The 13,827-nt window shown below is 44.0% G+C and overlaps 1 protein-coding gene across 1 annotated transcript in view; it reads left to right on the top strand.

Annotated features, from left to right (window-relative positions):
• The first annotated feature begins 7,840 nt into the window (after nt 1-7,840).
• The window catches only part of LOC119729802 (probable isocitrate dehydrogenase [NAD] subunit alpha, mitochondrial), a 28,381-nt gene continuing 22,394 nt past the window's right edge, over nt 7,841-13,827 (top strand). The window contains exon 1 of the mRNA XM_038202555.1: nt 7,841-7,995. Coding sequence (XP_038058483.1) covers nt 7,960-7,995 — 36 coding nt within the window. The 5' untranslated portion in view covers nt 7,841-7,959. The remainder of the gene's footprint in view (nt 7,996-13,827) is intronic.

The raw sequence follows: 13,827 nt of genomic DNA, 5'->3' as shown, positions 1-13,827 counted from the left end.
TTCCACGTTTGTTTGTCAAATGTTTGCGGGGTGTTTTTTTTTCAGGGGGGCGGAACCTGGGGGGGGGGGCAGCGTTTCAAAAGGGGTCACCAATGGCGGTTCCGCAACAAATGCGCCCAAAATCTGAATAGGGCCGATGGACCGTCGTCCGATCACAGCAATTTCGAGCGAACAAGGGGGGGGGGGGGGTAATTTGGGGTCGGAAAGAGCAAAAACTCAATTAAAGCCCGTTGGGGGCGCCCTACAGTACGGTAGCCGCAAACAGAGGGCTTGTTTTCAGGCCAGAAATCGCAGTCACAGATTTTTTTTCTTGCATTTTTTTGATGAAATATGAGTCATCCATCCTTCCTCGTGCCGTTCAAGTGGTTTGGGGAAATTTTTCAAAACCTCGCTTCTCTATAGGGTGCAGACCAGTAAATCGGTCCGAAATTGCCTGCGCCGGCCAAATCACGATTTGCATGCCCTCAAAATCTTCGGTATTTGGGCATGCTTTGGGCCATGAACTTGAGGGTTTGTAAAAAAATATGGGTGGAAGCCGTGCACAGGACTGGGAGCTTGCAATTCTGTGTAATTTTGATGTAATTTGGACCCGAAAAGCGCTCTATTTTGCAATGGAGTGTAGGCATCGTTTTTCAAAATGGCGATGGCTTCAGGACTATTTTCAGGGGTGATCATCTTCAGATAGAAATTTCCCCTAAAAGTCATCAGTTGACCCCCCGAAAATTGAAAAGAAAATGAAAGATGATGAAATAAGCTTTAATTTGATGTGCGTCTCGAACACCTTGGAGAGTTGTGAGTATTTTTCCCGAATTTTTGAAGTGGGAGCATTTACCATTAGGGTCTATGGAAGTTTATTTACTGGTCTGCTACCTGTAGTTTCAAAATGGCGCCTTCCACGTTTGTTTGTCAAATGTTTGCGGGTGTTTTTTTTTCAGGGGGGCGGAACCTGGGGGGGGGCAGCGTTTCAAAAGGGTCACCAATGGCGGTTCCGCAACAAATGCGCCCAAAATCTGAATAGGGCCGATGGACCGTCGTCCGATCACAGCAATTTCGAGCGAACAAGGGGGGGGGGGGGGGTAATTTGGGGTCGAAAAGAGCAAAAACTCAATTAAAGCCCGTTGGGGGCGCCCTACAGTACGGTAGCCGCAAACAGAGGGCTTGTTTTCAGGCCAGAAATCGCAGTCACAGATTTTTTTTCTTGCATTTTTTGATGAAATATGAGTCATCCATCCTTCCTCGTGCCGTTCAAGTGGTTTGGGGAAATTTTTCAAAACCTCGCTTCTCTATGTAGTTTCAAAATGGCGCCTTCCACGTTTGTTTGTCAAATGTTTGCGGGGTGGTTTTTTTTTCAGGGGGGCGGAACCTGGGGGGGGGGGGGCAGCGTTTCAAAAGGGGTCACCAATGGCGGTTCCGCAACAAATGCGCCCAAAATCTGAATAGGGCCGATGGACCGTCGTCCGATCACAGCAATTTCGAGCGAACAAGGGGGGGGGGGGTAATTTGGGGTCGGAAAGAGCAAAAACTCAATTAAAGCCCGTTGGGGGCGCCCTACAGTACGGTAGCCGCAAACAGAGGGCTTGTTTTCAGGCCAGAAATCGCAGTCACAGATTTTTTTTCTTGCATTTTTTTGATGAAATATGAGTCATCCATCCTCCTCGTGCCGTTCAAGTGGTTTGGGGAAATTTTTCAAAACCTCGCTTCTCTGTAGTTTCAAAATGGCGCCTTCCACGTTTGTTTGTCAAATGTTTGCGGGGTGTTTTTTTTTTCAGGGGGGCGGAACCTGGGGGGGGGGCAGCGTTTCAAAAGGGGTCACCAATGGCGGTTCCGCAACAAATGCGCCCAAAATCTGAATAGGGCCGATGGACCGTCGTCCGATCACAGCAATTTCGAGCGAACAAGGGGGGGGGGGGTAATTTGGGGTCGGAAAGAGCAAAAACTCAATTAAAGCCCGTTGGGGGCGCCCTACAGTACGGTAGCCGCAAACAGAGGGCTTGTTTTCAGGCCAGAAATCGCAGTCACAGATTTTTTTTCTTGCATTTTTTTGATGAAATATGAGTCATCCATCCTTCCTCGTGCCGTTCAAGTGGTTTGGGGAAATTTTTCAAAACCTCGCTTCTCTGTAGTTTCAAAATGGCGCCTTCCACGTTTGTTTGTCAAATGTTTGCGGGGTGTGTTTTTTTTCAGGGGGGCGGAACCTGTGGGGGGGGGCAGCGTTTCAAAAGGGGTCACCAATGGCGGTTCCGCAACAAATGCGCCCAAAATCTGAATAGGGCCGATGGACCGTCGTCCGATCACAGCAATTTCGAGCGAACAAGGGGGGGGGGGTAATTTGGGGTCGGAAAGAGCAAAAACTCAATTAAAGCCCGTTGGGGGCGCCCTACAGTACGGTAGCCGCAAACAGAGGGCTTGTTTTCAGGCCAGAGAAATCGCAGTCACAGATTTTTTTCTTGCATTTTTTTGATGAAATATGAGTCATCCATCCTTCCTCGTGCCGTTCAAGTGGTTTGGGGAAATTTTTCAAAACCTCGCTTCTCTGTAGTTTCAAAATGGCGCCTTCCACGTTTGTTTGTCAAATGTTTGCGGGGTGTTTTTTTTTCAGGGGGGCGGAACCTGGGGGGGGGGGGGGGCAGCGTTTCAAAAGGGGTCACCAATGGCGGTTCCGCAACAAATGCGCCCAAAATCTGAATAGGGCCGATGGACCGTCGTCCGATCACAGCAATTTCGAGCGAACAAGGGGGGGGGGGGTAATTTGGGTCGGAAAGAGCAAAAACTCAATTAAAGCCCGTTGGGGGCGCCTACAGTACGGTAGCCGCAAACAGAGGGCTTGTTTTCAGGCCAGAAATCGCAGTCACAGATTTTTTTCTTGCATTTTTTGATGAAATATGAGTCATCCATCCTTCCTCGTGCCGTACAAGTGGTTTGGGGAAATTTTTCAAAACCTCGCTTCTCTATAGGGTGCAGACCAGTAAATCGGTCCGAAATTGCCTGCGCCGGCCAAATCACGATTTGCATGGCCTCAAAATCTTCGGTATTGGGCATGCTTTGGGCCATGAACTTGAGGGTTTGTAAAAAATATGGGTGGAAGCCGTGCACAGGACTGGGAGCTTGCAAATTCTGTGTAATTTTGATGTAATTTGGACCCGAAAAGCGCTCTATTTTGCAATGGAGTGTAGGCATCGTTTTTCAAAATGGCGATGGGCTTCAGGACTATTTTCAGGGGTGATCATCTTCAGATGGAAATTTCCCCTAAAGGTCATCAGTTGACCCCCGAAAATTGAAAAGAAAATGAAAGATGATGAAATAAGCTTTAATTTGATGTGCGTCTCGAACACCTGGAGAGTTGTGAGTATTTTTCCCGAATTTTTGAAGTGGGAGCATTTACCATTAGGGTCTATGGAAGTTTATTTACTGGTCTGCTACCTGTAGTTTCAAATGGCGCCTTCCACGTTTGTTTGTCAAATGTTTGCGGGATGTTTTTTTTTCAGGGGGCGGAACCTGGGGGGGGGGGGCAGCGTTTCAAAAGGGGTCACCAATGGCGGTTCCGCAACAAATGCGCCCAAAATCTGAATAGGGCCGATGGACCGTCGTCCGATCACAGCAATTTCGAGCGAACAAGGGGGGGGGGGGGTAATTTGGGGTCGGAAAGAGCAAAAACTCAATTAAAGCCCGTTGGGGGCGCCCTACAGTACGGTAGCCGCAAACAGAGGGCTTGTTTTCAGGCCAGAAATCGCAGTCACAGATTTTTTTTCTTGCATTTTTTGATGAAATATGAGTCATCCATCCTTCCTCGTGCCGTACAAGTGGTTTGGGGAAATTTTTCAAAACCTCGCTTCTCTATAGGGTGCAGACCAGTAAATCGGTCCGAAATTGCCTGCGCCGGCCAAATCACGATTTGCATGCCCTCAAAATCTTCGGTATTTGGGCATGCTTTGGGCCATGAACTTGAGGGTTTGTAAAAAATATGGGTGGAAGCCGTGCACAGGACTGGGAGCTTGCAATTCTGTGTAATTTTGATGTAATTTGGACCCGAAAAGCGCTCTATTTTGCAATGGAGTGTAGGCATCGTTTTTCAAAATGGCGATGGGCTTCAGGACTATTTTCAGGGGGTGATCATCTTCAGATGGAAATTTCCCCTAAAAGTCATCAGTGACCCCCGAAAATTGAAAAGAAAATGAAAGATGATGAAATAAGCTTTAATTTGATGTGCGTCTCGAACACCTTGGAGAGTTGTGAGTATTTTTCCCGAATTTTTGAAGTGGGAGCATTTACCATTAGGGTCTATGGAAGTTTATTTACTGGTCTGCTACCTTCACCACACTGGGTGGGTGTGATCTTCCAGGTCGTCTCTAGCAACACCTCTATGATATACATCAAGGTTAACATTAACGCGAGTGCAAGTACTTACCAATTTGAAAGAACATAATGAACATAGTGGATGCGTCAAATATGCGTATACAAGTGGAGAAACCAACCCTCCCAATGAAGGCATATAACGTTTCCGGAATCATCTGGCATGGCTCGATACACCTTACCAGCAGAATGGCTGGCAGTTCCAAGTGGTCAACGGTGCCAGGACCAGCTATCGCTGGGCTCCCTATACGAGCCGCACGTACCCTACGGGGCGCACCCTACACTGAGTGACAATCCACACGGGAACACAACCCCTAAGTTCCAGGCCCCGACAAGAACCAAAGGGCTGACCCTAACGGCTACCACTCCGGGACATACAAGACCTGAAGGACCCGCTGCCAACGCAGTTTGATACCTTCGATGACTTAGATGCGCGCTTTCCTACACCTCAGCTCCACATAAATCCGCCACGTATAGGTGCCAGCGCTCATGTCAAACCAAAACCGCAGGCCGAGCTGAAAAAGATGGATAAAGACTGGGTCATACGAAAAGTCTCCCATTGCACAGACGGGAGCCGCTCAGTCACAACAACTGCCAAAAATACGGCCCATTCAGGATGTGTCTGGATCCCAAGCAGCTAAAACACACGCCTTAGTTCTTCTCAAAGCTGGACGTCAAAAGCAGGGTATTGTCTTCCCATCTCGAGCATAGCAGTCTGAAGAGCTGACAACATACAATTTGGTTGTCGGCAGCTTTCGTCGCCCACTCATCGGCTTATCAGTAAGCCAGGATAATAGTCCAATCCAACGACATTGCAGTACATATTCGGTCTCCCTTGGGAAGCATTACGAGCGACCGAACGTCTCATCGCCCTGATGGAAACCGTCGGTTCTTTAGCATACTTCAACATTGTCTCACACTACACCCCAAATTGCGCAGAATTTCTCGCTTCAGCGATCTTCTTCAAAAAGATGTACCATTTCTCTGGCAAGAGGACCATCAAGCTTCTTTTGTAACCCTTAAAAACTCCATCTCAACTCAGTCCTGGTACGATTCTCCGACCCACAGGTATAGAAACCATCCTCAAAGTACTGCATCTGAATGAGGATTGGGTATCACCTAGGAAGGTAAACCCATCGCATTTGCCTCAAAGATCCCATAGATACTCTTCCCAGAGCATATTCTCGATTATTAACACCCGAATAAATCCCCGTCATCTGATTGGTGGATCGTTGATCACATGTATCATTGAATTATTTGTACCAACGCACGGCACGCGCGTGGCGTGAAGCGCACAGTGCAATGGAAGTTCTATTGGCACTGTGAATATAGTCTGGTTCCCCGACCTGACAATTTCCCCCGACGTCTACACGTCTAAATTGTAGGTCAGGCAACCTCCGTGGCTAAAAATAAACATGACGACATTGACGGCCCTTTTCAAAGCTCGGCTTCGTTTCTGAATTCGCTTTATCACATAAAGCTTTTAATGTTCCGATCATTTTTTTTAAAATAAATCACTTGCTTCATATATCATACAGTTATGATATACAGTTTAATACTTCTGAAAACATTGACTAATTTTGACCTGGAATCTTCAAAGTTAGACACCCAAACAGCACTGTAAGCAGGCGGAGCCGAATTGAGACCACGCCGAGTTTTGGAAAATGCCGGTAACGGTCGTCAAATTCAAACTAGTGCGTGACGCAGCAAAAAAGTTCGCCCCTCGTATACGATCCGAGTGCAAAATCGTCGTTGAATTTCAAGTTTTCTAAATAAAAGCAATATATATTAATTATCAACTAGTTTTTTAAAGTTTTTAATAAGCAATTAGCAGTTAATAAAACCTATATTATACTCGGAATACTCGGACACTATCCGATAGTCGACGAAATGAATTCGGCAAACTTCGGACATTTTCGGAAAAAGGAGGAATTCCTCCCGTTTTAGTCACTAATTGTAATACATTGTATTACCGGAGGCTACCTGACCTAAGATTCATCAGGAATAGTCGGAATCTTTTGGTCTGGGAACCAGAGTACTGTGAATAGAGCTTCCAAACTGTGTCACTGCTGGTGTTGGCGCTGTTTTAAATAGAGATAAATTGAATAGGATTGTTCTCAACCTGTTGAACAGTTTGCATTATTATAAATACTAGTGCAGTGCCCGTCTAAAATGTGCATGTTCGGGAAACGCAAATTGCTTTGCCGCTGGTATAGGTTGCATACTTGCAGAGTTTTGGAGAACTGCTCGTGCAAACAACGCACGCGATTCAATGGTGTTGTTTTTCACAGGTTTGAACGCACACTTACGTCAAAATTTTTGCCAAGTTTGAAGTTCGACCACCTACAATGGTCGCTCAGTCGACTGCAAAAATAATGTGCCCGTGTACATACGAAAAACATGGTATGCAGTGCTATTCACCCATTGATCCATTAGTAATTCACCCATACTGGACAGTGTATCGCCCTGCAATGCACGTGCGCGTGCCCGTCCTTTTTGCATTGTTTGCGTCATATTGAGCACGCGCGCTTTAGCTTAAACATGACGTAAACAATTGAAAAGAACGGCAGTGCGTGCGGTGGTGTTATGTTCTAAGCTGCCACGTTTGCCTCCGAAAATACTGTTTTTTGCAGCTTTTTCGAGAACCGCTGGTCCAAACCACTTCAAACTTGACACTGCACATTCTGTTGTCCCGAGCAATACACCCGCCGATTTTCAACTTCATACGGTGCCCGGTTCTGGAGATAATCGACGGACAGACAGACAGACAGAGATTCCTGGAATTATAGTAAGACTAGTGCAGGGCCAGTCGAAAATATGCGTGTTCGGAAGGGGCAGTTGAGAACTGCAGCTCGTGCAAACAACGCACATTATTCAACGGTGTGAACGCACACTCGCAAGTTAAACTCACAAAATGTCGTCAACCCCCCCCCCCCCCCCCCCCGGCACATTCTGTGCAGTGATGGTTGCTCAGTTGAGTACAAAATGCATGTGCCCGTGCATGCCACTCACGTATTGCAAAAAGTTCGCTGGAACTACGCTGCATCGGTGTCCTGTTTATTACGTCACGATTTACTATGTTTTGTTTGCTGCCCCCAACGACGACTTTTACACAAATTGCACGTTCGGGTCGTAACAGGACCTGAGAAACAGCTCTCAAAAGTACCTTTTTATTCATTTCATGACAGAAACAAGAGTCGTTTTTATTTCATCACACCTTAGACTGCATATACCCGAAAAATGACAGAAATGTCTTCGAGCATTCCACAACCTCTTTAAACAGATTTTAACTTTTATAAATTAGCTATTAAAAGTCAACCAATCAGATGACAAGGATTTATTCAGGTGTTTTATAAAACAAATAATGATTGTTTCACGTTCGTGCAATGGAAAGAATAATTTCATTTGGTTCATTTGGCTTCGCCTCGTGGAATGAAATTAGTCTTACCGTTGAATTATTGTATACTGACTTTTGTTGGTTGCAGAAAAAAAAAAAAAAAATTGCTGACCGGCGCATGCGGCACTCTCCTCGACCCCGCGTCACACTCGTATCTTTAGGATTTTTGGTGGGGACGTGGTTGAAACTTCACCACTTTCAAGACATGCAAGATGGCGGCTCGCATGTCGTGCATGTGGCGATACGCGGTAAGTAAGTCATAATTTATGGATAATAATAAGACCCAGGCAGTGCGTCCTGTATAAAAGTATGGGAATTTATTAGCCCCACTAGTGTGACCGCGGTATGCTGCGCTGAACCTCTGGCCACACACCGTGTTACCGCGCACTACTGAGCAGTGAGGGCGTTTTCATAAAAATTAGGCAGTGGATATATTGCCGGAGACGGCAAACCTTTAGTAAACGTTAGTTTGCCGGATATGCACTGAACATGCGCAGTTACTGTTTTTTGGGCAAGATTACCATATGCAAAGTTCACTCATTTTCCTCTGTATGTATTGACTAACAAGCCCCCAGATAGCAATTTCATGAATTTCATGTCATCAAATTAAATTTGAGCAGTGAGAGAATACAAGCATGACATGGTTGACAAGCATTTTCTTACAAATCTTAGAAAACACTTAGAATTTTTCAGTCCACTCTCATAGGGTTTGTACACAGAGTGTTGAGTGAACTTCGTATATGGAAATCTTTCCTTTTTTTGTAGGTAGTGGATATTTTGTCGGAGGTAACGCTGGCAAACTAACGTTTACTAAAGGTTTGCCAGCGGCAATCCATATCAACAGAGGGCGCTGTACTCTTTAAGATAGGGCTGAATTATAAGATATACCGGTATTTAATTCCAATTGAAGTTGTGTAGCACAGTCGGTGCAGTGAGTGGTTAAGTAATGGCTCTAGAGAGTGGGATGTCCCGAGTTCGAGTCCTGATCCCCTCCACATTTTAAAGTTTTTTTTTTCCATCCCCAAATAAATAATAATATTCTTCTTTTATTATTTTAATATGTCTCAAACATTTTATTGCAGAGTATTACTTTTTCTTTTTCAGATTTGTGGCTCTGGAGGAATTTTTTTTTTTTAAAGGGAAATAAAGTCCGAAATTATAAAATGGTCTGATTCCCATCTTGTAAATACAAAGTTACAACGATAATATTGGCATGGAGCCAGACTAAAATTTGTCACCGGAAAATGTTTAAGTTAAAAAAAACAGTAACTGCGCATGTTCAGTGCATATCCGGCAAACTAACGTTTACTGAAGGTTTCCCGTCTCCGGCAAAATATCCACTGCCTTTTTTGTACTAAAACATTTTCCGGTGACAAATTTTAGTCTGGCTCCTTGCCAATATTATCGCTGTAACCTCGTAAGTCGTATTCACAAGATGCAGAGATGCCAACATACACGATTTGGGCGTAGCATCTACGAATTTGAGCCGTGAATACGACTCTACGCTTATACTTCATTGAAATACGATTTTTATAAATATAATTGACAATTGTATTTATGTAATTTTACATCTACTAGTGAACAATTTATGAAGTATTACATGTAAATGGATATACAAATGATAAATGAAATAAAATATAAATAAAAACCTTTTATTTAATTAAAAGAAGATTATGAAGACCGCCGTCAAAGGCATTGCGATCGTGGAGGTGTTCTTAATCTTACCACCACGTTCGGGCGGCGAGCCGCGACAGACTATTTTACAACCACTAGTCGATTTTCCATGGTAACCTATGCACGAAATACATATTGGGTACCAGGCAAAATCGACCAATGGTTGACGAATAGTCGCCACGCGCGGCGAGTTCGCATTATGTACATGTACATGTATGCTAGATGTACACATCCGCGTTAGACTCGATTGCCAGAAACCAGCCTCACTCTAGACTTGATTTCAAGTCGGAGATCGCGGTTGCGCCGCGCAATATTTTGCAACAGCACCACTGTGCTTCATTCAGTACGAGCTTCATAAGCCAAAAGAGGGTGTTATTTACGATGTGGTTATGGAGGAAACCCACGATCACAGACTTGAAAGTCTGTGTTTTACGCATGCGGGGCGTGATCGTACCCAGTGATTATCATTGCATATATAATTATAATACAGAATAGTGTAGTGCGTGCACTACAGTATACATGTACATGTACATTGTACTTCAACGAAGCTGGCTGCATCAAAGCTTAGCCCGGGAAAGCTGGAATAATGGAGACTCCTCTGAAAACAAAGAGACTTTCTGAGCAGAAATACCTTCCGGAGAATGAGCTAGGTAGCATAACATAGAGTAAAGATTATGGTTTTGGAAAGCCTACATGTAGGTATCCCTTGACCTAATGTGCTCGGCGATGCCGGTATGGGGGTTCAAACAAACTCTGGGAAGATTTCCATACGCGGACAATGCTTATTATTCCCTATAGTGACCTACATTGTACAGCCATGAAATGCAATGATGACCTCGTCGGCTGTTTCCTGTGCCGTGGATCCTGAATGGAGATCAGTGCACGTGGCCCCCAGACGATAAATGCATGGTACAGGAAACAGCCGTCGCATTTGCAACTCGCGCCCTCGCTCGACAAGCAATTTGCATAAACGCGACGTCACAGCTTGAGGTCATCTCTTGTCACATTCAAAATGGCTGCCATCGCCAGACGTTTCACGAGTGCATATGGGCTCCAGAAAGATTCAAGAATATCTCGGAAAATTGAACATCATTTCACCTAAGCATCCCAGAAGTGATAGATGGGACATCATAGAATACAACCATATGTAAGAAACGGACCGTAATTTTTATGAAAACGCCCTCAGTAGTGCGCGGTACCGCGGTTGTGTGGCCAGAGGTTCGGCGCAGCATACCGCGGCCACACTAGTGGGGCTAGGGAATTAATCAGTTACTTATACTACAGTTGTTTTCCTAGTTCCGGATAGCAAACATCATTTAGGCTGCTTTTGGCTCAACTACCGGTAGGCCCGTACTCGTTTTCCACGATCGTGTAGGCTAGGCCGGTGGCGATTGTGAAGTGTTGGGCCCCTGTTTTGTTTTGATGAAATTAGAGTCAAAATGTTTTTGTTTTTTTATTGCTCAAAAATCACCTTTACATCAAAATCAAAAACAGACTTTTCTTAAATAACACCTGTTTTGCAATTTTGAACAGATGGGTAGAAATCATGATTTTCCAGCGTGGTTTTGCCTTGCGATTGCACTGTCATCGTCATTTTACCCCCAAATTTCCCTCAAAAAGTCAAAACTCTGCCCTCAGTCTATGAGTATGACATACCTGCTTATTGAGAATGTCGCCAACTAGTTTGGTAGGTCCAATAATTTTGAAGTGGATTTTGTTCCCTTAATATTAGGAACCGGGCCCTACACTTCACGATCGCCGTGTAGGCGGCCTAGGCCTAGTCCGAGTAACTTGGACCCAACTTATCGCCTTTTAAGCATTCGGACATCACCAAGCTAACCCCACTTGTGTGGCCTCTGTATTGCTGCGCTGTACGTTAGGCCACACATCTGGTTTTCCAACCTGCTGCTGAGGAGTCGAGTCCATTCTCTGGCGCACCCTGTTTTGGCACCTTTTTTTTTACCTACCACTGTATATGGTTGTATTCTTTGATTTCTCATCTTTTGCCCTCTGGGTAGATTAGGTAGGCCTATTCTGTCTTCAAATTTTTCGAGAAATTTAGACATCTTTCTGGAGTCCATATGTGCCAGTTTCGGACTAAACTCCTCAGTAGTCCGAGTAACTAGGACTCTACAGATCGCCTTTTGGACATGGGCGGGCGATTAGTAGAGTCTTAGGTACGTGGCCGTATATGGTTACCATTAATGTGTTTTGACCATTTTCAATCGTACCCCCAATCAAAATTGTCAGATTTCACCACAAAAAAAGTCTTCAAACTGCCTTATGCGCCCCTGTGGCTTTAGTGGGAATTGGAAACTATACAAATGATGGTGGTTAGGTTCACATACCTTAAAGAAGAAAAGAGAAATTGCACCTTCATTTTGGAAACCAGCCACGCCGAGCTGTCGTGCTGGTAAAAGCCATCTTGAATGTTGTTGTTGTGTGCGACAGGGGTGTGAAATCTCAGCTTTAAAGCTGATTTCAGCTTTTTTGGTTTTGGATTTCAGCTTTTTCCCCTCACTTGCTGTGTACAAAAGTATAGGAGATATCCAGACTTCAGCTTTTTTTACACCTTTTTCAGCTGTTTTCAGCTATTTTTATCAGTGGTCACTCACAGCCCTGGTGCGATTCATTCAAATTGTGAGGTCAAACTTGATGACGTATGACGTGCCGGCCGAGCGCATGCCTGCATTCACAATCAGGCATATCCTGTGTGCACGCGTACACTGGCAACTGTTTACTGAACGGCGCGCGCAGCCTGCACATGTATATCGCATGCACGGCTATGCGCGCCGTTCAGGAAACAGTCGCCGGTGTAGGAACTTTTAGGAACCGGGCGCATAGATAGATACATGATTGCCAAAAAGTTTACCCATGGGCATGGAATAAGTTAAGTATTAGGGGAGTGTACATAAGGGGGTCCCCCCGTGCATCCCCCCCCCCCCCCCCCAACTAACTTTCACCAATTTTTTTGGAAAAGGGAAAAAAAAAATCTGATGCGAAGGAGATATTCAAGATGGCGGCCAATATGGCCGCCAAAAATGGTAAAATCTTGAAAAAAAGCATAAATCAGCCAAATTATGTGATAAAAGCTTAAATAAAATGGTTAGTTATATGTTTTAGACCCTCAACAACTCATTTCTGGTATCCTTGTTTTGCTATTATGCTTCAAATTCAAGATGACGGCCAATTTGGTGGCCAAAATGGCCGCCATATTGGTAAAATATGGAAAAAGTCATATATCAGCCTAATATTATGATATGTAAGTGAAATTGTTAGTTATACGTTTTTACCCTCACAAATTCATTTCTGGTATCGCTTTTTTTCTATCATGCTTCAAATGCATGATGGTGGCTAAGATGGCGGCCAATATGGCTGCTAATATGAGAAAAAAAATGGGGGGAAAAAATCATATTTTAGCGAAATAGTGTGATAAAAGCATCCATAAAATTGTTAGTTATGTTTTTGACCCTCGCAAACTCATTTCTGGTATCCCATTTTTTGCTATCATGCTTCATATTCAAGATGGCAGCCAGGATGGCCGCAAAAATGGCCTCCAAAATCGGTCAAATGTGAGAAAAATGATACATACCGGTATTAGCCAAATAATATGATAAATGCATACATTTAATTATTAGATACATGCTCTTCACCCTTACAAGTTCATTTCAAGCATTCTTTCGTTTTGCTTCCATGAACCAAATTCAAGATGGCTGCCAATATGGCTGCCAAAATGGTCAAATTTAAGAATAGCCATATATTGGCCATTCCATGTAAGGGTCATCACCAAACTCAAAAATTGAAGTGGAAGGAATAAATGTTTGTCAGTTATATTTGGTAAGAGGAATATTGAAACCATCTAAATCTCAAAAGATTTTTTAAAATAAATCAGCCTCCTGAACATGGATGAATTTTGTGGGCAAAACGGAGGGTCAGGGGTATAAATCACAAACTGAGGAAGTAATTGAAGCTCATTCATAAGATTGTGCTTTATCTGCATACATTTGGTAGCTATTCCAGTCTATTTGATAAAACATTGAGAATTTTTCCAAATGTCTTAAGTATTTTCCCACTATTTCATCGTGAAAACACCCTCAAAAATGTGTCACGCAAGTCACAAAATAGGACTTTTTCTCAGATTACTTAATAACTAGAGAGGGATTCAACTAGTGTTTGATAATTGTAAATGAAATAGTGGTGGTCTATCCATAAAAGGATGAATATTCTTATTTGCTCTACATTCCTTGTAGAAAAAACTATCTCAAGAATGTCACGCGAGTCACACATGATGTATGTCACGCGAGTCACCAGGGGCGGATCCAGGAATTTTTGCAGGGGGGGGGGGGTTTCATCAGCCCAAAAATCTGAAAATGTACACACGTTTTTTTCTCCGGACACTTGGCCTC

This window comes from Patiria miniata, unplaced genomic scaffold (genome assembly GCF_015706575.1).
Source record: "Patiria miniata isolate m_02_andy unplaced genomic scaffold, ASM1570657v1 HiC_scaffold_1, whole genome shotgun sequence".
In the NCBI taxonomy this organism is placed as follows: Eukaryota; Metazoa; Echinodermata; class Asteroidea; order Valvatida; family Asterinidae; genus Patiria; species Patiria miniata.
The sequence above is the reverse complement of the archived record's forward strand: the minus strand, read 5'-3'. Positions and strand labels throughout refer to the sequence as shown.